The sequence below is a fragment of the Mustela erminea genome, chromosome 1 (assembly GCF_009829155.1).
Source record: "Mustela erminea isolate mMusErm1 chromosome 1, mMusErm1.Pri, whole genome shotgun sequence".
NCBI classification, from domain to species: domain Eukaryota; kingdom Metazoa; phylum Chordata; class Mammalia; order Carnivora; family Mustelidae; genus Mustela; species Mustela erminea.
In genome coordinates, this window is record NC_045614.1 from 62424652 (window position 1) to 62451237 (window position 26586).

A 26586-nucleotide genomic window follows, 5' to 3' on the forward strand; every position below is an offset into this window, starting at 1 on the left:
TTTCCTTCAGAACATTCTCAGGATTCCCCTGGCTAGTCATCTCTACTCAGTGTTTTCAGCACACAGCTGCTGGGTATCGGTTTTGGTTTGGTTTGGTTTGGTTTGGTTTTTTCTGTCCATGACCCCGGCCAGGCAGAGAAGAGCCTGACAGTGACAGATAGGGACCCACCCCACCATTTGGGTCCATTAGCCAAGCTATCAGGTTTACTAATATGAGTGCAGCTTCAACTCCTAATTGAATTCATCTGGAGACATTATAGGGCTGGAGCTGCCAGGAGGGCAGCAGGGCCCCTGCAGCATTGCTCCCTGATTAAATATTCAAGCCCAGTGAATGCCACGAGTCTTTATGGGTGTAATTACGGTGTCTCGGGCTCTCGCCAGCACTCCATCAGGGGTCTGGAGGTTTAGAGCCTCGCACAGCTAAACCTCTGGGGCTCCGTAGAGAGCATCACTGTTCTGGGCCTCAGCTGGCGAGGCCCCAAACACACAAAGATCGTTGCTGTGGGTCCAGCCCCAAGGGGCTCTCCCTGCCTTCTCGGAGCCCTTGGCTGGGCAGACCTGCAGTAACCATGTGTAGACTCACTGGGGTCCTCAGAGAGCTGAGTTTGCTGCCCTGGGCTTCTGCCCTGCAGGGAGAGGACGACACAAGCTCCTCAGAAGGCAGCACGGTCGACTGCCTGGATCCTGAAGAGATCCTGAGGAAGATCCCTGAGCTGGCAGACGACCTTGAGGAGCCAGGTGACTGCTTCACAGAAGGTAAAGCGTTGGTCACAGGACTCCTGTGCTGACATTCATTTGGGCCAGAATCGCATTCAACAAGCTCTCATCTGGGTACCTGTGTGTCCGGGGCCATGGCCTGGGGTCCATGGAAGACAGACACACAGGACTGCTTGCTGCCTCCTCCCCCAGTCAGGGTCGGGGGCCGGCATCTGACACAAGCACCACGGTCACAGCAGCCTAGTGGGCCCACGTCAGACCCAGCCACCTCAGCACAGGCCTTCCTCCTCACCCTCAAAAACACCTCAGAGTAATAAACCAGGCCTCTTGAGGTTGAACAGGGAAAGGGTAAACACTCTTGTTTGGGGATATAAAGGACCAGAGGAGGGTCAGGCCATGTATATGTCCCTCAGTCTTCGGTGTAGCTCTGAAAGGCAGAACAAATGTCCACGACCATAGCACTCTGAACGCACCACATCTTGTCCTAAAGGTATAAAACACATCTTTCTCTTTGTTTCCCTCCATGTCTAGAATAGAGAGGCACATTGTGTTCTCACTAGATATGCTGGCAATAAGGGGGTAGACATATAGTTCACACTATGAAAGTCATCGTGGCTTCAATAATACAAAAAAATCTGTAAACTAAAAAGCAACAACACTTCCTTGAGTTTCCAGTTCCACACAGCCCTGCGCTGGGCTGGACCCAGGCCCCATATTGACCATGTGGTGGCCTCTCAGGTGAGCAAGGGCTCAGGGCATAGCCCCTCAGACAGCACCAGACCCAGGCCCCATGACTTGTCAGGCTTCCAGAAATGGGTGGGCATAGGACAGGGGTCACACGTATCTTCTCTAAGAAGGATGATAATTGGGGAGGACTTGAGTGTGGGTGACACCAGTGGTAGGGAGGAACACCCAAAGGGCAGGATTGAGAGGCTGCCTGAGAGGGGTACAGCTTCTCTCATATTCCGGAGAATTCCTTTCCGACAGGGTGGCAAGTGGGTTTCCCAGCAGAGTGCTTTCCCAGCGTGGCCAGACCAAAAATGTTCCTTTCTCCCCGGGGGAAATCCCTCTCCATCAGTTACCTCTCCCCACAGGCTGCCTTCGCCACTGTCCCTGCTGTAAAGTGGACACAAGCAAGTTTCCGTGGGCCATGGGCTGGCAGGTGCGCAAGGCCTGCTACCGCATCGTGGAGCACAGCTGGTTTGAGAGCTTCATCATCTTCATGATCCTGCTCAGCAGTGGGTCTCTGGTAAGGGGAGGTGGGGTCCCTGCCTCAAAGCTCTCCAGATCGGGTCTCCCACAATCCCAAGTGCCTGGAGCTGGAGCAGGCAGCTCCCCCTGATTCCTAGCCTGAAAGTCCCCAACCAATGGCAGAAGAAGCTGCAGCCCAGCACACGGGCTCCCCTTAGGCGCAGGGGAGGGTAGATGCTTGTGGTCCACTTGTCCTGGCCTGCGAAGCCTGGCTGCAAGTATTTCAAGCAGTGAGGGCATGCATCCACTTTATAGATGAGGAAATGGACACTCAAAGGGCCTGAGGCATTTGTTCATGTTTACCCAGCTTGTCAGTAGCAAAACCTACCTCTACCCTCATCTGATCCCAAAGCCCTGGCTTTCCACCCCCTTGGCCTACCAAACACCGGCCTTCTCCAAAGGCCCAGTGCAAAGATTGCCATCTTCCTGTCTTATCAAGCCACTTGCAAATACTATTATTTATTCTAGGCTCACAGTACATCATTATATCCACACTTCTCATAATGTAATTACCTGGGGGAGCTTGCTAAAAGGCAGATTCTGAATCAGAGCTGGGTGGGGCCTGAGAATTGGCATTTCCAACAAGCTCCAGGGGATGCTGAGGCCGCGGGCCAAAGACCACACTTTAAATAACACACTTTAAGTAACTCTATGCCTTACAGGCATAGAGATACTGACTCAGGAGCCACTTGCTTAGCCCCTTGCTGAATGGCCAAGGAGGACAAGGAAGGAGGCTCTGATTGTTCCCTGCACAGTCTCAACTCATCTTCCCAGTGGACCAAAATAGCTGTAGACGCAGGAGGGAACTCGCCATCCCCAGGTGTCTGCCTCTTACGGTTGAGGAAGGCACAGCCCAAAGACATGAAGGGGCCTGCCTGGGGTCCCAGCTAATTAGTTAAAGGAGGACGAGAAGCCCGCTCTCCTGACTCATGGCTCCAAGTGTCTTCACTTGGTTTGTTCTTCCTGTGTCATTTACTCCCTAAAAACAATCTATTGGATATCTGGGCACCTACTTAAACACCAGATATCCCAGGAAGGGTGCCAAAGCCACTCTGTGTACTGGTTCAGCCTCGGGGAGGAGCAAAGGCAGGTGAGAAGACATGATCTGGGGTAGGGGGTGGGCAGGTGGGCAATGGCACTACACCATTCCCCAAGGGACTGAAGGGCGAAGATCGTCTCTGGAACAAAGGCTGCTCTGGCATGGGAGAAGGGGAGGGTGTGGCAACATCTGAAGGGGTCCACTGCTGGGCACAGGGTGGTGACTGTCCATGGCCCCAGCTGGCTCTGTACAGCTCTGGTACACCGGCCACATAGCTGGGCAAGAGGGGGCTGGGTGATTTCTCCCCACCCTCCCCTCTTTCCTGTCCTCCTTGACGAGGACAATAGTCACATTTGCTGTTGACAAGGTGCTTTCCTCATTACCTCCTCCACTCCTGTCTTTCCCCATGGGCCTCCTCTCCTCATTTCTCTTCTCCATGCTCCCCTGCTCCTTCCTTTCTTTCTGTTCCCCTACTCCACTCACCCCAGCTGCTTCCCTCCCAGCAGGGAGTGCAGATCCTGCACCAGCTGCTGGGCCCTCACCTCCCCATCTCCTTCCCCAAGGGACTGAACAGGCTGGCACCAAATTTAGTCTTCCTTATGCTTTTACTTTGAGTACTTAAATAAATAAATAAATAAATAAATAACGGGAGTTTTCATCTGACAAAGTAAAGTGCAAAAAAAAAAAAACCTTGGAAATCATGGGAAGATGCAAAGAAAAATTATCACCCATTTTCCTATCACTCAAAGAGAATCTCACTTTGAAAACATTTTGGTATACTTCCTTCCCATCTCTCTCATGCATATAATACATAAATATTACAAAGCTGAAACCACATTTATGCATTCTGTAATTTCTCAGTAAATTCTCACAGTAAATATACTCCTACTATCTGACTTAGTGGCTGTACTGCTTTCCATTACGGGAATGCACCACCATTTATGTAAATAATCCCGCTGTTTACTTCTAAAAAGCACCGAATAGCCTATGTCGACTCCTTTGAGGACATTGGCTTCTTTCCCGTCTTGGGTCCAGTTAGAAGCAGAATCTGCAGCAAGGATTTCTGGGCAAGCAGGTTAGGGAGGGCGTGCTCTGAGGGGAAGCCTGTGAGGGAGGCAGGACCAAGGGAGGAGGTAGAAGACAGGGCTCCCACACAGTCCACCTCGGCTTGATCCCACGGGAGCTATGAAGCAAAAAAGGTGTCACAGAGCTGTGCCACCTTGAAGCAAAGGGGGTAGTGACTGGCTGTGGCTGCCCCCAGACCAGGCATTTGGCCTCCCAGGCATTTCTGCAGGAGGAAGCAGTTTGCCTCAGCCCAGGGAGGTCCTTAGGAAAAGGGGGCATCCACCAGCCGTTAGCAGCCAACCTCACAACTGCTGGGGGACGACTGCCCTGGACCCTCCACAGGCGTCTGGGTGGGGCACCAAGAACATCGAGTGTCCTTAGGCTAAATCCATGAAGGCAGAATTGCTGGGCTCCCGAAACCTTTGAGCCCTCATGCCAGATTGGTCTCCCAGAAGACTGAGCTGGTTTGCAGCTCCCAGTTAGGCAGGAGAGGAGGGACATCCCCAGGGCCATAGCAACCCTGACCTTACCCTCGTTCTTTTCTCTCTCCACCAATCTCTTAAGAGAAAAATGACATCTTCTTTCCATTTGAATTTCCTTAATTACCAGTGAGCTAGAACATTCTTTTTCAGAGGTTCATGGACAATTCTTACTTTCATTTTTGTGAGCTGCCTGTGAACATCCTTTGATGCTTTTATTTTTAGACCAAGTTGCTGTTAGGATCCCTTTGGTTCACTTCCAAGCCCCAATTTGAGAAGGTTTCTTTTCTCCTTTGCTTTCAGCTCCCCTGCAAAGAGTAAGCCAGGCTGCAGGCCTCATTGGCTCCAGGGGGTCCTGGTTTGTATCACACAGTGCCTCTTCCACTGGCCCTCGGAACCCCACCCCACACACATGTACCCTAAGCAGAAAAACAAAATGATACAGGCAAGCTGGTTCAGCCTCCCAGGGGCTGAGGACAGGGTTGGTGGGGTCCTTCCTTATCACTGGACGCTAGTGCTGTGGGTCCAGGCAGCCTACCGTTCTGCTCCCTTTCTTCCCTCCAGGCCTTTGAAGACTATCACCTTGACCAGAAGCCCACCGTGAAGGCCTTGCTGGAATATACTGACAGGGTGTTTACATTTATCTTTGTATTCGAGATGCTGCTCAAGTGGGTGGCCTATGGCTTCAAAAATTACTTCACCAATGCCTGGTGCTGGCTGGACTTTCTCATCGTGAATGTGAGTGGCTCATGGGCACACATGGAGCTTGGGATCCTCACCTCTGAGGGATAGCTGTTGCTAGCACCAAGAAAGTGATGGCCTCACCTCATGGGCCACTCCATAGTCTTGAGCTCTTAGCAAGGCCTCTGAGATAGCTTGCACACTGGGGAATGGTAAGATCAGACAGTGCACGACTCTGGCACGGTGGTGATGCTCAGTCAAGTCCTCAGTTCCTAGGCCTCCACCCACAAGACCACTGACTGCCCTTCATATTTGACATCCAAAGCAAGATGACATGGGAGGAATTCAAGGGTCTTAGGACCTTGCATCCCTTGACAGGGCTTCTGGGCAAATGGCAGCCAATGACTGCATCACCCAGAGAATCTTCCCATCTTCTGCTTAAGTGGTCCTCAGCCCTGGATATACTTTGGAATCATCTGGGAACTCTTAAAAATACAGTGAACCAGTACTGCTGCTCCCAGAGATTCAGATCTCTCCAGTCCTAGGTGAAGCTCAGGCATCAACATCTTATAGGAGCTCCTAGGCATCGTCCAATATGTGTGCAGCCAGATGGAGAATCACCGAGCTTGCCCCACCAGCTTCTCCCCAGTGGCACTAAAAGGGACAGAGGGTCCTTTGGAGAGATGCTGAGTTGAAGCACATGTGTACAAACTCACATTAACCTGGGGCCACTTACAACTGCACAAGGGGATTGACCAAGTGCCTCCCACATGCTAGACCTGGGATTCCTCACTTCTGTGAGGAGACCTTTCTCAGTGAAATCTCCTAAGAGCCTTCCTTGCCCCCAAAAGCCAGGAGTGGTCGCTCTCTCTCATCCTACCCACAAAGATCCTCTATCTCTGTCCAGGTCTTTGCCCTCTTGGCTTTGCAGGATGGCTGCCTGAGTTATTTGCTCACTGTGGTGCAGCTGAGGGTCCCCACAGGCAGGGGGAGGCTCATGCTGTGTTTGTTTCTGCCTCCCACACTCCAGCAGCCACCAGGACCAAGGGCTGCACATCAGAGGTGTCAGGAAATGTGTCTGTATTCAGTGCTCGCCTCCTGAAGCTGGATGGGGTCCAGTACAGAACATTCTGTCCAGGCTCCTGTGCTGGCAGGTCCCCCACAGCAGGTCTGTGTACTCAGTTCTCTTCTTGCCTGATACCAACACGCTGGCAGCATCAGGACACTATACCGCAGGGATTAGCTGGGAGGCCTGAAATCTGAGTCACAGGTGATAACTTTGTGCATATAAAATAATTATTCACAAATGAAGGAAAAGTGTTTTCTTCTGGCTTCACACCCCTGTTAGGGGCATAGTCACTCTTACCTACATACGTCTCACTCATTTAAGTCCTGATCACCTTCAGTGCTCACCCTCTCATTCCATCCATCCTCCTCCTAATTCTTCCTTCTGATCATCCATCCTTCTGTCCACATATCCCTCCTTCCATCTACCCAGCCATTCACCCTTCCTTTTTCTCTTCTAAACATCCGTTCATCATTACTTCTTCCATTTATCCTGTCAGTCCTCTCCTTCCTTCCGTCCATTCTCATTCTTCTTTCTGTCTTCTCTTCCACTTATCCATTCATCCTAACCTTCCTTTCATCTATCTATCAACTGGTTATTAATCCTTCTGTCTTTCTATCTTTTGGTTCATCTCTCTGACTATTTGATCATCTAACCTTTTACTCATTCATTCATGCTTCTTTAATACAAGCATCATCCTAGCCATTCGTTCTTTCATCTTCCCATGTTTCCTTTAACCATCTACTTATCCTTCCTTCTTTTTAAAAAGATTTTATTTATTTATTTATTTATTTATGAGAGAGAGCCCATGCACAAAAGAGGGAAGGACAGAGGGAGAGGGAGGAGCAGACTCCCTGCTGAGCACGGAGCCCAACGTGGGGCTCAAGCCTAGGACCCCAGGATAACCTGAGCTAAAAGCAGACCCGTAACTGACTGAGCCACCCAGATGCCCCCATCCTTCCTTCTTTCCACCCATTTACCCATTCATCCATTTTCCTTTCACTTCTCAACCAATCAACCTTCCATCCATTCTCTAATCTCTTCTATTCATTTATTCTATCTAAATCTCTTTCCATTCATCCATCAGGCATTTCGCTCAGCCATCCGTTCTTCTCCCTTTCATCCATTCCATCCATCCAGTGTGCTATACTTCCATATTTTGTCCTTCTTCTTTCTTTCATCCTTCCTCTCAACGGCCTGTCCTATCCATCTTTGTTTCTTTTAATCCATTATTCTATCCAAACACTCTTCCATCCATCTTCCTTCTTTCTCTTCTTCTTTTCATCCATCCCAACATGCCTCTATACTTTCTTCAATTTATCAAATGTTTATTTTTGACTACTGAACATAGGATTGTCTTATGCAGTGCTGTGGGATGAGCAGAAGCCAAGAAGTAAAAACCCCCTATCTCTAAGAGTTTGTGTGGTAATCTTTCAGCAGATAAGACACACAGAGAAAAATAAACCTATTATAAGGGTGGTATGTGGTGAGCACTGCTGGAAATAATTATTGTCTTAGGGACACAGAGACAAGAGCCTGTGGGGGTGGGGTAGTTGGGAAGGCTTCGTATAGGAACTGACATTAAATGTGGGGTTTAAAATGAGCAGGAGCATTGAAATGCAAAGAGGACTGCGGGATGGGGGGGGGCAATTTTATTTAAAAGTTGACCCTGAGCAAAAGTACAGACACAGATAAATTTAGGGAACAATTTTACTTAGGTAGAATATATGAGTGAAATACGACTGAAAAAGTAGTATGCAGCTAAATAATACAGGCTAAGAAATCTAGGACTTAACCTGAGGATGATAAAACACCAGTGAATTCTGGGAGTAAGAGACACACATGATTGTAATCAAATTTGCAGTGGAGAATGGATGCAATACTAGAGACCAGTTGGGGGGCTAACAGCCTGAGCAGTGGGAGTGGAGTGGAGCTGGGCTAGGTGGAGGGCTTTGACCCCAGACCCTGATTCCTCCAGCTATAGATTTTACACATGAGGCAGCCTTCCCAGGAGGCTGAGCAAAAGACAGAATAGGGTCCAGCATAAAACTGGCTTCAAACCTCCCCTCCCTCTGTCAGCCAGACAGCTGGGTGCCACATGCTGGTGTCTGGAGCCCTGCATGGATGAAGAAAAGGTATTTTTTCCATTCCCTGTCTTTGTCCCGATGGAATAAGCATTTAGAGAATAGGCATTGTTTGAGGCTCTAGCAACCAAATGGAGACCCCTTCCTTCCTGAAGGTCTGGTGTATCTCCCGACCTAGCTGCCAGGAGAAGCTAAGCCTGAATTTAGCCCACCAGTCATGGTGCAGTTGGGGTCTTCCAGAATTGGGTTACAGTATCCAGCAAGCTGAAGCCTATGCATATGGTACCACGCTGGGACCTTCAAAGCTCCTGGAAGGTGTGGCCATTTGTCCATGTCGATTTATGTCCCTTGGTCCAACACTTAAAAAAAAAAACCCCAACAGGGAATCACACAACCTAGTCTTTGTATCTCAGCCACCTGTCAAAGCTGGATTTCATAGATCCATGCCACTCACTCTAACTTTGACTCCTTCATTTTATACAGGGGGAAAATGTGACCTGGACTAGCAAAGCACTGACCCAAAGCCAAATAAATAAATAAATAAATAAATAAATAAATAAATGAAATCAGGGGTTGAGAAGGGAAAGAGACCAGGACTCTTTGCCATCTACTTTTCTTGGCAAATACAGTTGAGACTCACTTTGCATTCTTCAAAATAGACTTTCAGCACGACCTCCACAAAGGAAATCATGTCTCCAAGTCCCTGAAAGTCAGAGTTTCAAGGCTGTTGAAGTCTGGCTGGTGCCTCTGGAGGGGAAAAGGAAGGTTGATATAATACACTGGGAGCTTGACCACCCACACAACACAGCGTGGTGCTGTGGAGGACCGAGGTTTTCTTTCCCAGAGGTTCAAGAAGTAATGAATGAAATCTTTAATAAGGGAAAGAAATGGAACTGTCCCTAGAACTTCCACTGGAGTTCAAAATAAGATGGGAGCCAGGATGATGGCTTGGACAGAGTGTGGTATGGGAGGGATTTCCTGTCTCCTTCTACCAGGACCTCTGGAACCTAGAGTAATGCTTTTGCTCTCTGCCTGCCTTCAGATCTCCCTGACAAGCCTTATAGCAAAAATCCTGCAGTATTCTGACGTGGCATCCATCAAAGCCCTTCGGACCCTCCGTGCCCTGAGGCCCCTGCGGGCTTTGTCTCGATTCGAAGGCATGCGGGTAAGACCTATTTCCAGACTGCTCTGGTCTGCAGCATTTGGTACCCCTTCCCCGCTTCCCAGGCCCCACATGCCCCTGAACCTGAGCTCTAGGCCTACCCCAACAGGTGGGCTCTTGGTACTTGTTTCCCACTGGGATTTTGGTAGCACTGCCATACCCTAACGCTCTGGTTTTCCTTCGTGTCCCTTTGTGAACACTCCCCCTGTCTCAACTCAAAGATCATGTCTATCAGCACTCAGACTCACACTTTCCTGCTTATAGTGAAGTGTGCTTTAACATCTCTTACCTCGATCTCCCTAACCTGCCTAATGTCCTTTTTGCCAAGATCTCCAGAACACCCCCAAATGATTCATTTTTCCAAGACAAATGAACCTTTCCTCTGACACTCCATTTGAATGTGGTGGCACCATCAGCTCAGCACCATGGCTGTCATCCACTGGAATGCATCCTCCCCAACACAATGTAGTCATGGGTTCCTATGGATTCTTCCCTTTCATCCAAACCTTTCCTTGCCCATCACTGTCACCCCCACTGTGTCCTCACTGTCTTCCTCACAATGGAATGCTCACAAGCCAAGCCTTTGAATTACTGGGGGGACAAGGGATTGCTATTTTGTCCCCCTCCCCTTCCTCCTAATTATAAAAGGCTCCAGGTACTGAAAGTAAGGTTTTGTTTTCTTCCCCCATTGACTCAAAGAAGACATCGTATCTTCAAAAACAAAAGTGGACTATAAAAATTCACTTGTACCTTCACAAACACTAGGAACTTATGATTGAAATAGTTTGAAATTTGTTTTATTTTATTTCTAGGTTGCTGCTTTACAAATAAGCATGTTTGTGAATATGGATTTTGATTTTCACTGATTCTTGACCAAGGCACACCTTGAACTATATTTTTTAAAGCCCTTTTAAAATAACATTTAAGAAGAATAAAGCAAGTTCCTAGAAGTCTGTATGTACAAGCACAACACACCCACTCACACCCCTAAAAGAGCATGTGTGTACTGTAAGTTCATCCATCTCCTCAATCCTGGGGAAAGACCTAAAACCTGCCCAGAACATTTAGGGAGAAGATCTAAACCCATCTTCAGCTACCCAGTACCTCTCAGTCTTCTGAGTCTGAATTATTGCTCTAATTAACCCACTTCCCGTACTGCTTGCAAAGACCACTGGTTCATGAAGCAGAGTGTGTGTAGACAGAAGTAGGATTCAGCAAGAAGGTTTCCAAATCCTTTTGTGTTTCCCCCCAGGTGGTGGTAGATGCCCTGGTGGGTGCCATCCCATCCATCATGAATGTTCTCCTCGTCTGCCTCATCTTCTGGCTCATCTTCAGCATCATGGGTGTGAACTTCTTTGCGGGGAAGTTTGGGCGGTGCATCAACAAAACCAATGAACACCTTTCTCTTGTGCCTTTGTCTATTGTGAATAACATATCTGACTGCAAAGATCAGAACCACACTGGCAGCTTCTTCTGGGTCAATGTGAAAGTCAACTTTGATAATGTTGCGATGGGTTACCTAGCACTTCTGCAGGTGGTAAGTTCTGAGATCAACCATGTCTCTTCCTTTGACTATTTTATAATGTGGAGGGTCTGGGGTCTTCCAGAAGTTGCCATGTAGAGACTTTGCAAGAGGTAGAAATCAGTGTGAGCTGAAGTCACTACCCATTCCTACAGACTAGCATGAGGCTGCAGGGCCTTACCCATGAAAGCGATGTCACAGTGGTGCAATTAGACAAGTGTGGGCTGGCAGCCTAGAATAAAGGGATGAGCCTGCAATGCATCTGTATCAGGTGATAACTGAGAATTTACTCTTTGTACAAAATAGACATGATATAGCCACCTGTTCAGTCTTCTACTGAAGATCCTCTCCTAGACAGTAATAAATTGTATTCCAGTTCTGTTATAATGATAGAAAGTGTTGGTGGCGATGACAGGCAAAAACATCCACACTGCCATTCATTCATTCATACCTTGCCTTCATCCATCAGTTGTTGATGCAATTGCTTATACACTTGTCATGCAGTTACCCACACCTTCCTACATCCCATTGTTTGTTCATGCATTGGTTCAACAAATAATCCCTGAATGGCTGTGGTGGGCCAGGTGCTGTGCTTAGCCCCAGCAGATATAGAGAATTGCCTCCAGGGGGCCCGTGCTCTATGAGAAAAACAGACAAATAAGTGAATCAAAACAAAGTTCAGCATAGACTATGGTCAGACACTGAGTGGCCTCTGCTCCTTGTTTCCAGGCAACCTTTAAAGGCTGGATGGACATCATGTATGCAGCTGTTGATGCCCGAGATGTGAGTCTCAGCCTGCCATGCCTACTGCCTTCCCTTTGGTCCATCCTACTCACATCAGTCTGTTTGAAATGGAATGAGGTGGCTTTGGTACCAAAAACGGCAGTCCCCCAATAGCCTGGCCTTATCCTTCCCTGGAGCAGTGTCCAGCTGGCCCTCTCTTGAATGTTTAAGCCAACCTCACCTGTTCCCCTACCGGGCACACTCCCTAGGCTTTTCAAGTTCTCCTGCTTACCACTGAGGAAAATATCAGATAACCTCTCCAGGACTGTGTGTGAGAGCACTCCCTGGGCAGAGGCAGGAGTGGGGTGCTGGCCACAACAAGGATATTGTCATGGCGTCAGGGGGAGGAGATGGGTGCTGCTGAGGAAGGACACTTTGCTGCTGGGGCAGAGCTGATGTCCTGCCCCAATCCCCTCATTCCACTTCTTGAGTTCACTCCTGAGCCATGCTTCTGATTCTCGAAGACTTGACTTTCTTTAATGCCTCAGAGTCCCTCCCCCAAGGGTAAGGGATTGAATGTCCACAGGGGCAACCTTCACAGATAAGTTTGGGGAATCTGCAGATAAATGCTCCAGCTTCCCAGACCCTTAGAGGTACAATTCTAAGGTTCATTCTGTGCAGTTCACTGGAGAACCCCAACAGGATAGAGTACCAGTTGCCCCCCTGTGATGGCCTGCTTAACAACACCTCATTTGGCTTATCTCCTGTTTACCCTCCCCATCCCTCAGTCCTGCTTCCTGACTCTCAAATAAACCACCCACCTACACCCAGGTCCTTGTCTCAGGGATGAACACAAACATACCCACCTGCTCCCCATGCCTCCCCTTGTCTGTTCACAGGTGAACTTGCAGCCTAAGTGGGAGGACAATGTGTACATGTACTTGTACTTCGTCATCTTCATCATTTTTGGTGGCTTCTTCACACTCAATCTGTTTGTTGGGGTCATAATTGACAACTTCAATCAACAGAAAAAAAAGATAAGTGGGGCTCGGGTGTTTCCATGAATCCTTCCCTCCCTGTCACCTGACTTCATGACTAAAGCCAACACTCCCTAGCCTTCATGTCTGACCAGAAGCCCAGTTTGGGCCTTTTATACCAACATCCACCTTTGCACCACGATTGTAGCACTCACCCCTGCCTGGTGTCCTGGGGTTGCTGCTGGAAGAGCTGCATTTCTCTGTGTCAACAACGTCCCCACTTCTGTCCGGGTCCCCTTCCTCTTTCCCAGAGTGCCCGGGTCTTCCCAGTTGGAACCAGGTATGCTGAGTGTGCCCCAGGTAACCCTTGGGAAACATCAAAGGGTAAAGAAAGGGCTCCAAAACTTGTTGCCTCTGTCTGGAGCTCTGACCCCCAGAAGCACTAAGTCAGGAGGCCTCCACAAGGGCCAGAGATCCAGTGTTGGCAGAATCCCAATCCTCCCTGGGATGGGGAGGAAGACCCTTGCCTCCATGGATGCTGACTCTGATGAATAGGAACTGAATCTCAAATAACCTCTCATACTTACATTAAAATGTTAGGGCATTAAAAGTGTAAGATGCTTTCTTGTTACCCTCTATTTACCCTTTCATTTAACACCTTCCATTCCCTTGAGGTAAATAAAGCAACACTTTAGACTAAAGTAAGCTGAAATCAAGAGGAAAAAACAGGGTCCTATGGATAAGTCACATAGTATAGCACCAAGAGCCCAGGATTAGTTTTGGCATCATACAAACCTGGGCTTGCATTCCCAGTTCAACCACTCGCTAGATGGCTGATCCTAGCAATTACTGAAAACTCTCTGAGCCTCAGCTTTCTTGTCTATTCAGTGGAGTTAATAATACCTGCTCATAAGATTCTGGTGAGGGGAAAGTAAAAGCCTGTACAAGAAGGTAGGTTAAGTGTCTGCTTTTCTTCTCAGGTCATGATCCTAAGGTCCTGGGATCAGGCCACTGTTTTGGGCTCCCCACTCAGTGGAGAGTCTTCTCCTTCTCCCTCTGCCTCTCCCCCCCCATCCTTTCTTGCTCGCTTGTTTTCTCTCTCTCTCTCTCAGATAAATAAATCAAATCTCAAAAAAAAAAAGTACCTAGTTTAGGACGGAGCTACTGTACTATATTATATTTTAGAATAAAAGACTAATGGCATAGCCTTCCCACCTATAGGAAGTCCTTGCCAGAGTTCTGGGCATAAGAAGTGGGCAGCCCTTTTCCACGCCAGAGGGGCTCAGCAAGACAGCTATGAAGTGCTGATCAATGTCATCCACACCCTTGAGGGCTTTGAGACCACTCAAACAATCCATTCTCCATTTTATAGGTGAGGAAACTAAGTGAGACCTTGACAGGGTCATGTTAGGTAACAGAATGAGATAAACCAGTGATGAATTTGGGGGTGGGGGCTATATATGCTGACTCCTTGCCCAGAATTTTCAGTGCTCCACCCAGTGTTCCCAATCCTCTGCCCCTGCCCCACTGAGAGGTCTCTCCCTGAAGGCTCTCTGTATCCATAGATTTTCTAAAATCTCCTCTCAAATCCCAGAGATCTCAAACCATTTCCCAAGCATTTGCAGTTAACTACTTTACATAAACATGGTATGGAAATGGGAAGAATTCAAATTAGGCCAGGAATTTGAGGTATTGAATGAAGGGGTTCTAGAGGGTCCTCAAAGAAAACCCAAAACTAAGGGAGGAAGGCATTTTTGATGGTGAAAATTTTGGCACTGTAAAGCAGAAGTCAGTGCAAATGGTGGGACTCAAGAGAACCAATAAAGAGTTCTCCAAGGACCCTTGGATAAGGCAGTAACTGTCCTTAGCTCCTCCTCTCCAGGAAGGGGTTAAGGGGCCGGATCTCAAGGTCTTTGCTGCAGAATGCCCTGAGAGGATATCTTGTCCTAGGCAGGAACTAAGATTCCAGAAGCCCAGTGGATTTGACTAAAATGGTCAGGCTGGATGCAAGGCTCAGATTTAAACAATATTTACTTTCTCCTTAGGTTCTGCCTCCAGATTCTTCCCACCCTCTTTTCAAGCATCCCCTCTGGGTTCTTATGGAAGAGAAACAAACAGGTTTTGTTCCAGAGACTCAGGCAGGGAGACAGAGATGGGGCTCTGTCCCACCCACTCTGTCACCGATTGTGGCACCTAGGCAGGTCACTGCTTGATTCGGGCCTTGACATTGTCTTTCTGCAGAGAAGGAAGAATGTGGAGATGTTGCTCTTTTCCAGCATGCTCTGATTTTGGTAGCCCTGGGAGTTCCTGTAACTTTAATAACAGTGGTGTTTGTTATCCTCTCCTGTACTTAGGGGGCCAGGACATCTTCATGACAGAGGAACAAAAGAAGTACTACAACGCCATGAAGAAGCTAGGCTCCAAGAAGCCCCAGAAGCCCATCCCACGGCCCCTGGTGAGCCCCGGAGCAGAATGTGTCTGGAAGTCCAACCAATAGCTTATGCCTATGGTGGGTGGGTAGGGGTTGGCCAGTGCTCTCTGTGAACGGGGAAAACTGGGTTGAATTTGGGGATGATGTAATGAGAGTTCCCTGGCCCAAGGAATTAGAAGCGTTAAAGAAAAAACTCTGGTCTTCTGGAGAGAGTATATCTCCATAGGTACTCCAAATATATCTATTTAAGGAAGTACTGAGTTCCCCAACCAGTTTAGGGTTCAATCACAAGATTGGGAGCAGGTTAGGCTAAATGATACTAAAGATGGTAAGAGTCCTGAGATGAAGCGGTTTTGTGGTTATGCTTCAGGATCTAGGTGGCAATGAATCTCCAGCCTCATCCTACATCCCACCCCATGCCTACAGTACATAGATAGGAAATGGCCAAAACCCAAGCCCGTAGAATCCTTGCCCCAGTCATGGTCATGGTCATGGTCAATAGGAGTCAAAAGTTATCCCATCCTTGTGTTTAAAGATTGACCAAAACTTAGAGCTATACTCCACTTTGATTTCTTTATTCACAAAAGCCTTAAGAGACATGCCCTCCATTACCCCATGAAACACAACACCCAAACCATACATATTATCACTTAAGTTCCTCTCAGTCCTCCACTAGAAGATGGAAAATGTCAAACCTCTAGTTAGCCTCTGCTGAGAGTGGATGAACAGGTTTGTCAGTGGGAGTATTATTATGTAGGAAATGTACAGTAACCTCTTCCAAGAGTTTCTGAGCCATCAGAATAGAATTGACATCTTGTTCACTTACATAACCTTTCTGTGGATAAGATGCAGTATCTGTGAAGAGAACTATAGCTGTGTCTAGGACACTATGCCATTGGCACCCCCTCCAACCACCACTACCAGGGCAAAGCCTAAAGACCTACAACAAAGGAGAGGACCTTTCCCTAGAATTAAGGAGACATATTCTGTTGGCCAAGGCTTTAAGATTTCTAAGTCAAGGTATGGGATTTATATAAATTGCTAAAAACTTCATGAGCACATAGTCTTGAAAACATCCGCAGGGGGAAAAAATTCTATGACCTTTGGATATACTTTACTTGGAAACAGTGGTCATAAATGTATTGGTATGCTCGGTTCCGATAAGAAGTGTTATAATGAAGGGTGATAGGATGTTCAGACCTCTGTAGGGGCAGAGGTTTCCTTCCAAATCCCTATCAAATCAAGATAACTGGGGTTCAGTGAGCCTTAAGTCTCAGGAAGTACCCCTCAGTCATCCAGTCCAATGAGCAGGAACAGGCTCAGAATGAAAAGATGTAGGTAAGTGGCTGAGCCCAGCCAATCAGCATCAATTCAGGGAAGAAAGATCCTGCAACTTACAGAGAAACAAGCAGATGAGTCCCTGCTGGCCTTCACTGGTGGCTGGACTGATGCTGAATCTACACTTGAACCAGACACTAAGGAGTCTGTGCTATGGACATCCCTTGGCAAAATCATGATAGTCACCATTTCTCCTAATCAAACCATTACCAAGACCCTCCAAGGTTGACAGTGAGACAGGCCCACCACACAGATAAGGGAAGTGAGGCCTCACAACCTAACTGTGTTTCTGAGAGTCATCATCCCTTTGGATGGGAAGGGGGTATATTATTAATTAACTATCAGTACTGCCCTAGCTTTAGGGGAGGAACGTGGCTCTCTCCTTAACACTCTGTTCCAAGCATAGCCAACACTTTTTTCCCTTTGTTCCCCTATCATAGCCAAGGCAAGGCTGGAACATTTAAACAAGGCTTTGAAGTCTTAGGGGTCCCAAAGAAAAAACTAGCAGATCAGGGGCCCAAGCAGCAACTGCATATGGCTGCTCTCCAGGGTCCACAAGTCTCGGCCCATCCTTGCTCCTGGACAGCAGCCATATGGCAGGCCACATCTTGTCACCCACCACCCTGTCAGATAAGCCTGATCATCTGCCCTCCTCAAAGTCCAGAGCCAAGAAAGAAACACCAGCAAAAAGAGAAATTCCCACTCCTATCTAAGGTTCATCCTCCCAGATCCAGCTCTCTTTTCACTAGATTATTGGCACTGGAATACTCACCTTCTTCTCTTAGCGGCCCCAATAGGTTGAGCTGGTCAGATAAACAGAGCACTGACACAAGAGTTCTGCCTCACAGGAGCATAGGTGCCATTTCACAGCAGGGCCAACTTGGGATACACACACACACACACACACACACACACACACTCACTCCACCTCACCACTGGCAAAGCTCAAGTTCTAAATTGTATGCTTCATCCATAGCAAAGGCTACAGCTTCCACAAAACTGGGAAGTTTTATTCTATAACATTCCCTGCTATAGAAATTACTAAAAGCAGGTTTCACGTACTTCACTATATAGGAAAATAATAGGCTCACATCATCAGTCACCCACTTCAACATCTCTGAGAGCACTGAGAGTTGCAAAGGAGTGAACCCTGCTCACAGGTTAAGCCAAGAGCAGCCAGCAAGCTGCTCCATTCCCCAGCATCCAAATACTCAGGATAAGCTCAATGCCCACAACTTAGTAATGTTGTCACCTGCTCTGTTTAATTAGAAGTTGTGTGGTCATGAAAGGGCTTTATTTTTTCACCATTTTCAGTGATGAAATTGAAGTTATTAGTGGCTCTTCAATCCCCCTCCTACTCCGGAAAAGACATGGGACATCAGTTATCCCCAGATCCAGGCCTACCTGTGTCTGATTCTTTGCTCTAACTCCACAGTGTAACAACCTCTCCTCACCAGGAAGAATAAAGTGAGACCCAGTCTCTGTCTCAGCCCTTCTTCCCATATCTGCTTTGCAGCTCCTGTGAGCTCCCTGATGAGACACATAACAGGGTCCTCTCTGCCTCCACTCATGCAGAGGCCAGCACATAGTATACATTCAGTAAGTGCCTGTTGTATACAATAGAGTGATCTTCTAATTTTATATGAGGTGTGGGTAATTCAGAGCTGTCCATTCTGTCATCCATTCATTCATCTATTTATTGAACATCCATTGCATGCCAGGTACTCTGCAGACACTGAGGAAAGAGCAGTGAGTAACACATAAAAAATTCCTTCCCTCAAAGAGACTTTAGTCCTGTGACATAGAAATAAAATTAGCAAAAATCACACAGATACCAATTCACAGGTTGGAGAGATTCCTAAGAGAGAAAGAATGGAGTGAAGAGCAAAGGGTGCCTAGGACTGAGCCTTGAGGTGCTCCAACATCTAAGGGTTGCATGAAGAAGACTCAAAAAAGAATAGATAGAAAGACAAGAACAGACACTTCTCCAATCAAGACATACAAATGGCTAGCAGACACATGAAAAAATGTTCATCATCACTAGCCCTCAGGGAGATTCAAATTAAAACCACATTGAGATATCACCTTACACCAGTTAGAATGGCCAAAATTAACAAAACAGGAAACAACATGTGTTGGAGAGGATGTGGAGAAAGGGGAACCCTCTTACACTGTTGGTGGGAATGCAAGTTGGTGCAGCCTCTTTGGAGAACAGTGTGGAGATTCCTCAAGAAATTAAAAACAGAACTTCCCTATGACCCTGCAGTTGCACTCCTGGGTATTTACCCCAAAGATACAGATGTCGTGAAAAGAAGTGCCATCTGTACCCCAATGTTTATAGCAGCAATGGCCACGGTCGCCAAACTGTGGAAAGAACCAAGATGCCCTTCAACGGATGAATGGATAAGGAAGATGTGGTCCATATACACTATGGAGTATTATGCCTCCATCAGAAAGGATGAATACCCAACTTTTGTAGCAACATGGACGGGACTGGAAGAGATTCTGCTGAGTGAAATAAGTCAAGCAGAGAGAGTCAATTATCATATGGTTTCACTTATTTGTGGAGCATAACAAATATCATGGAGGACAAGGGGTGTTAGAGAGGAGAAGGGAGTCGGGGTAAATTGGAAGGGGAGGTGAATCATGAGAGACTATGGACTCTGAAAAACAATCTGAGGGGTTTGAAGTGGCGGGGGTGTGGGAGGCTGGGGTACCAGGTGGTGGATATTATAGAGGGCACGGATTGCATGGAGCACTGGGTGTGGTGAAAAAATAATGAATACTGTTTTTCTGAAAATAAATTAATTAATTAAAAAAAGAAAAAGAAAGACAAGAAAAGAACCAAGGAAGTAAGGCATGTTGAAGACTAAGAAAGGAGAGTTTCAGGGTGGCAGGTGTGGCAAGCAATGCCAAACAGGTGTCCTTGTACTTAAATTCTGGAGGTCATTGGTGATCTTAACGAGAACCATCTCAGTAACAGAATGTGGACAAAAGCCATGTGGGGAGTGAATTGAGAAATGAGTGGGAACAGTGATTACAGAAAATGCCTTCAAGAATTCGGCTGTGAAAGTAGGGGGGAGAAGTAGGGTGGTAGCTGGAGGGAGATGTAAGGTTCAGGAAGATTTTTTTTTTCTTTAAACTAGGAAGAGCTAGGTCATTAGAGATTTACCTAAGGAACCAAGAGTAAGTAACAAAGAGTGGGCAAGTCTGGCTAAAAGCCTCATTCCTTAGTAATGAAGCCAGAGGATCAGGAGGTTGGTAAGTGGCAGCAATGAAGAAGAGGTGAAGGTAAACTACCTAGATGACACAAGCTTCAAAGGAGGAAGGGTTTTGCAAGATGCAGGAGGAGCAAAGGTCTGAAAGTTATAGTGGGAAACAAGAAGGACTCCAGGCCTACCCTCCTGCCCTAGAATACATAGGGTAGGGGAGAATGAGCAGCCACTGGGTTTGGAGTTCTTGAACTTGTGCTATGTAGAAACTATGGGAACAGAATGTTAAATAAGACATGGTCCCAACTTCAAAGTAGTTCTCTCTAGTAGAGAAGAAAAGAAACACACACGAAATGCTAGAACTCAAGTCTGACCAAAGGCTGTGGGAGAGAGGAAATGGGCAATGTAGTGCTATGTGATTAGGAAATTAGGGAGATCTCCCTGGAAGGAGTGGGGTTTAAGAAAAATAGATACTCAAGACTATTGGAATTTAGATAGCCAAGTGATGGAATGGGAAGAGCTTGCAAATGGTCCACCAATGAGGAAAATTGCCTGGTGACTTCAAGGGGATGGGAAAGGCAATGAGGACTTGAATTGAAGAGTTGAAGTAGAATCAACTAAGAATAAGATTTTGGAAGGCGTAAGGACAGGACTTGGCTTCTGTTTGGATGTGGTGTGAAGAAGGTAAGAGACAGGTTTCAGAAAGCCTTCTATGGAGAATGCAGCCTCTCCAGATGCCCCTTGTATATTGGCCAGAAAGGCACTGATGGACCATCTCTTGTTTTCCCAGAACAAGTACCAGGGCTTTGTCTTTGACATTGTGACCAGACAAGCTTTCGACATTGTCATCATGGTCCTCATCTGCCTCAACATGATCACCATGATGGTGGAGACTGATGAGCAGAGTGAAGAAAAGACAAAAATCCTTAACAAAATCAATCAGTTCTTTGTGGCTGTCTTCACGGGCGAATGTGTCATGAAGATGTTTGCCTTGCGGCATTACTACTTCACCAATGGCTGGAATGTGTTTGACTTCATTGTCGTGGTCCTCTCCATTGGGAGTAAGTGGGCTTACAGGTGGTGGGGAAACCCAAACTCTGCTTGAGTTGTTTGGGCTGTTTTTTTTTTTTTTTCAAAACCAAGAGGACAACCAACAAACTTTTTCAATATACATTATATGTTAGAGGAGCCCAGTATTTGCTGCTTTCCAAGAGCAGCAGATTTAAAATGTCCCTATCCTCTCTGTGAAAGGGAGAGTTTCCATTGGCCTTCTCCATGCTATCACAAAGTGTTTTTAGACACCCACTGTGTGCATACCCTATTGCCTGAACTTTGGGGCTGATAGGGACAATCACTCCTCCAGATGATATATGATGGAATTTCCAGTGGGCCTTATCTTGATGGTCTTCAAAGAGGAGAATGGGTGGTATGATTTGAGGTGAGTCATTAAATGCTTTCTGTAAAAGGAAGTGGTTGCCAGAAGAGTGAGAAAAACTAGGAGTATTCAAAGAGTATTCAACCAAAACTATTCAAAGGAGATTCTTAAGTCAAGAATCTGCAATTAAATCTTTATATAACTATCTACTTAGGGAATGTGAGTCAAAGAATCTTTGACAAGTCAAAGAATCAATACCAAGAGATCAGTGCTCTTAGAGCCTAGTCTGGGTGTTGAATAGACCCGGTATTGCGGGGGCCAATGGGTGTTCAGAGAAAACTCATAAAGTCAGATGTTAAAGCAGGGAAAAGAGCCACCACAACTGAGAGTTTGCTGACTTCTGAGGACTAGACTGGGTTCCTTGGATCTTCACAACAGCTCTCTGAAGGAATGTCATTATCCTCATTTTATACATTTTAAAATTGAGCCTTACAGATTAATAAAGTTGTGTAAGGTCATATAGTTTGTAAAGGATAGAGCTGAATTTAGACCTAGCTAATGTTCTTCTAATGAGTTAGCTGCCTTCTACCAACAACCAAAAGAATGTCCTTAGCCCTCTTGTGGTTTAGGCAAAGTCTGGCCCTACAAAGGCCAAATCCCAGTGCGCCAGATTTACTTGGCATTATAAATATATCCTGACCTATTATATCATGATCTGCTTACTTTTCATGTCAAAACATTGCTGTAGATTTAATTTTCCATTGATTTACCATCAAGAGCTAATAGTATCTAAATACAACTTGGCAGAACTTAATCAATCTCTCCACCCTGGTGCTGAAATACAGCCTTGGACTGTTCGTTTGGGAAGTTTATGTTTATTTTTGTTTTCTGTTTTGTTTTGTTTTCCTGTTGCTGCTGTTTTTTGTGGGAGGTTTGTTTTGTGTGTTTGCTTTCCAAACTGAGAAACTCTAAAGATCATTTTGACTTTATAATAGAGAAAAGAGCCTGCTTATGTGACTGCCATATCAACACTATAGAAATAAAATACACTCAGAGTACTCCATTCTATGATGGCGACACTGTAACTACCAGTTCCAATGACCTACACAACAACACAATCCACTGGTTAGAAATCAGTCATAGAGACCGCTGGAAAACAAGCGAAAGAACCCACCTCTTAATCCTTCTGCCCTCCCTCTCTCCCTTTCTCCCTTCCCACTAGCAAGACATGTACTGAGTAACAATTTATTACAAGTATAAAGACTCATACTCCCTTAAGGTATTATGTAGACTCATTGGCTGGCAGAATCTTAGTAGATTATATAGACATATACATCCTAATTAAATTTGCTTTAAGAGAGGGGCTTTCATAAAGTTTTTAATAATACAATATTATAATTACTTCCGAAATCTCTTCCCATTTCCTTCCTCTTTCCAACACAATACTATGACCATCCATATTCATATGATGAAAGGCAAGTAGGGGAAGAGGGTCAAGGGAACTCTGGCAAGGAGAGAGAGTTTGCCACCACGCTCCTCACCATTTGTCCTGAGAGGTTTTGAATCCTGTTTGACCTAACTTCACCTAATCTTTCATGGTCCTTATAGGGATCCACAGCCCCAAGATCAAGCTTAAGAAATCTTCAAGTTAATATCATATAGAGAGACATATACATTCTTCATCTTTCCAACTTTGTTCATAGTTGGGGATTGGGAGGACCATAACTGACCCTAAACAAGCCCATCTCCAGGCCCTAACATAGAGTTCAAACACAGCTGGAGATGAAAGAAACAAATAAAAGCCATTATGCAGACAGCTGGCCATTCAAAGCCAGTCTACTTTAGCTGTCAGCAAGTTGCCCGACTCTTCAGACCCCCTTATAATTAACACCAAGCTCTGTACAATTATTCCCAGGACCGTGTGCCAGGAACTGAGTCAATCTTCACAGTAGGAGATGAGGAGATGAATCACAGGGGATCCTGGCCTTCGCAGAGCACAGGACCAGGAAAAGGTGGAGGAAAAGTCATGTCTCAAGGCTGAATTCTCAGGCAAGAGTAGAGCCTGTGTCATAGACAGAAGCAGACAAGGGCTGTGTACATGCAGAATATGGTGTAGTCACTTCCAATTAAACTAGGCTGCAAAGGGCAGGGCTTTGACCATAGACTGAGAAGAAAACATTCTGGGTGGAGGGAAAGAAACATAAGAACATGGTGGGAAGCACGAGACCTATTTGAGAGAGAAAAAACTTATGCAATGAGCATATACGGAGCTTCCACTTTATGCCAGCCACCATGCAAGGCTCAGAAGGCCCAGAGTCCTTGAATATAGATGCTCACATGGGGATCCATACAGAGCAGAGATTGGAGAGTATGATTGCAGCCAGCTTTGTCAGGGCTCAAGCTTGCAAGTACTAATTAGATCATTTCCCTCTCTTCTAAAGGCCTGGTATTTTCTGCAATTCTTACGTCACTTGAAAATTACTTCTCCCCAACACTCTTCCGAGTCATCCGCTTGGCCCGAATTGGTCGCATCCTCAGGCTGATACGAGCAGCCAAGGGAATCCGCACACTGCTCTTTGCCCTTATGATGTCCCTGCCTGCCCTCTTTAACATAGGGCTGCTGCTCTTCCTCGTCATGTTCATCTACTCCATTTTTGGCATGGCCAGCTTCCCCCATGTAAGTTGGGAGGCTGGCATCGATGACATGTTCAACTTCCAGACCTTCGCCAACAGCATGCTGTGCCTCTTCCAGATCACCACATCAGCTGGCTGGGATGGCCTCCTCAGTCCTATCCTCAACACAGGACCCCCTTACTGTGACCCCAATCTGCCCAACAGCAATGGTTCCCGGGGCAACTGTGGGAACCCCGCCGTGGGCATCCTCTTCTTTACCACGTACATCATCGTTTCCTTCCTCATTGTGGTCAACATGTACATTGCAGTGATTCTGGAGAACTTCAATGTGGCCACGCAGGAAAGCAGTGAACCTTTGAGTGAGGATGACTTTGACATGTTCTATGAGACCTGGGAGAAGTTCGACCCAGAGGCCACTCAATTTATTACCTTTTCTGCCCTCTCAGACTTTGCAGACACCCTTTCAGGCCCCCTGCGAATTCCAAAACCCAATCAGAATATATTAATCCAGATGGACCTACCCTTGGTCCCTGGAGATAAGATTCACTGTTTGGACATTCTTTTTGCTTTCACTAAGAATGTTCTGGGAGAATCTGGGGAGTTGGATTCTCTGAAGGCAAATATTGAAGAGAAGTTTATGGCAACTAATGTTTCAAAAACATCCTATGAACCAATAGCAACTACCCTCCGATGGAAGCAGGAAGACATTTCAGCTACTGTCATTCAAAAGGCCTATCGGAGCTATGTGTTACACCGCTCCATGACAATCTCCAACCCCCGAGATGTGCCAAGGGCTGAGGAAGAGGCTATGTCTCCCCCAGATGAAGCCTTTGTTGCATTCATGGCAAATGAAAATTGCACACTCCCAGACAAATCTGAAACTGCATCTACCACATCTTTCCCACCATCCTATGATAGTGTCACTAGAGGCCTTAGTGATCGAGTCAACATGAGCACATCTAGCTCAATGCAGAATGAAGAGGAAGCTACCAGTAAAAAAGTAACTGCCCCTGGGCCCTAGTGAGGACACTGCGGCATGGACTTAACAAGTTCTGGTGTGACCTTCTGCTCTGTGCTAACTCTTTCCCACTAAAGGTGGCACTCAGTTACCACCTCACCAATGCATGCCACCAGTCACAGTGTCAGAACTGGGCAGAGAATGCATTTGGTGCCCACCTTTGGAGAAGCCCTCAAAACCAACAGGGGTCAGAAGCCAAGAACATCTCCACTGTGACAATCCTTTTGAATTTCAATATCAGATGATGTATTCTCTTACTTTCCAGAAAATGTCCCTGGTCCTTTTACTTTAATTGTGCCCAGAGCTTACATTTAATGTGATAAACTTCTCAGGACCAGAACTACCAAAGATATATGGCAAGGATGTTACTGAAGGTCCAGTTTATTCCTCTGCGAAACACCACACTGAGAATGACAATGTTATTTAGGATTTTGCATGACTGCATGTTGACAGCTGCCAGACAATTGCTCCTGCCCAAGGTAATACCTGTGGTCTATGTCATGAAAGGCCTTTGAGATATCCATTAAAATTAATATTTTTAAAAAGTATATCAAGACCAATGTTACATCTTAAAGCACCATTTTTAAATCTAATGTAATACTGACATGTGTCATAAATCACTTCTTCATTTTCAGTGTTCCTATTATTATTTTGCAGTTTGAGCTTGAATCTGGGTGGAGCAGGAGGGAGCACTGTCCTGAAAGTTTGTTCTAATCCTAAGTATTCCACCAACAGCATGCTACCTGCACCACATTCTTTCCCCTCTGAACCTGTTTCCACACTTGTAAAAGTGGTGGGAGATGGGAGACAAAGTGGACATTCTCTATGGCCCTTGCATTTCTTTTTGTAAAACTCAGTGGTGCTTTGCACCAATTTAAATAAGGAAAACACTCTCTCCTGAAGTTATAATGGCCAGACTTTTCTTTTGTGTAGCTAAAGTGGTAGCTTTGGATACATTCCAGAACCTGTTTCACATCTCATAGTCAGACCTTAATAAGGAAGGTTTTCACATTCCCCTTTGGCCACGATTCCATAATTAGTATAATCAAAAGAAAAGGGACATTTTGAAAAAGATGGTCTGAAAGATAAAAAGTATGGTCACTATTTTCTTAAATATATCCTACAAATGTTATTAAGTACCTATTATATGACAAGCATGCTCTAAGCACAAGAGATAATGGAAACTAAGCCCCATATGATTACTTGGATTTATGCAGCAGGTGGAGAATTTGTTGTCAGGAAATAATATTCAGGCCAAAGAATGTAGTGGGTCTTAAGATGAAGGAGAGCAAGGAGTTTTGTGACAACATAGGATATAAAGGATCATAATGACAGCCATGATCTTGCATTAGCCTTTGGGACATTTCCTGCCACAATGACAAGGATCAGGTCAATTTGACTGACATTTGGTCACTTCATAAAAGCTCCCATTTATATAATTACAAAGCCTAGATACTAGTCCACCATACATGCCTCATTGGTACAGATTTTCTGAAATCTTGATTTCCTTTCTCTGTCACTGTTAGCCCCTCAGAGGTTGAGGAGGCTGTCAAGATGTTTGTGGGGTTGGCCAGTACCCACAGATGTACGTTAGTAAGGCTATGATGGAATATCTGAGGGCTGGGTTGTCTTTGTACAAATCAGATGTTCTCCAGATGTACGGTTTGTATCTTAAGGATGAGTTCAACAAAATGGCTCTTCCTCACTGGTTCCACCGAACAAGGGAGAACAGATATTGACTGTGTCATTTCTTCAACATCTAAATCCCATGCAGTAAATTAAAATGTCATCTAAGACAGCTGGATAGACAGA

The 26586-nt window shown here is 46.1% G+C and overlaps 1 protein-coding gene across 1 annotated transcript in view; it reads left to right on the forward strand.

The window, feature by feature from the left end:
- Positions 1 to 25334, forward strand: part of SCN10A (sodium voltage-gated channel alpha subunit 10) — a 69176-nt gene extending 43842 nt beyond the window's left edge. The window contains exons 15-24 of the mRNA XM_032351968.1: positions 633 to 756; positions 1812 to 1966; positions 5116 to 5289; positions 9425 to 9547; positions 10797 to 11081; positions 11796 to 11849; positions 12689 to 12830; positions 15121 to 15221; positions 20538 to 20808; positions 23564 to 25334. Of these exons, the coding sequence (XP_032207859.1) occupies positions 633 to 756; positions 1812 to 1966; positions 5116 to 5289; positions 9425 to 9547; positions 10797 to 11081; positions 11796 to 11849; positions 12689 to 12830; positions 15121 to 15221; positions 20538 to 20808; positions 23564 to 24777 (2643 nt within the window). The 3' untranslated portion in view covers positions 24778 to 25334. The remainder of the gene's footprint in view (positions 1 to 632; positions 757 to 1811; positions 1967 to 5115; positions 5290 to 9424; positions 9548 to 10796; positions 11082 to 11795; positions 11850 to 12688; positions 12831 to 15120; positions 15222 to 20537; positions 20809 to 23563) is intronic.
- Positions 25335 to 26586: the final 1252 nt, after the last annotated feature.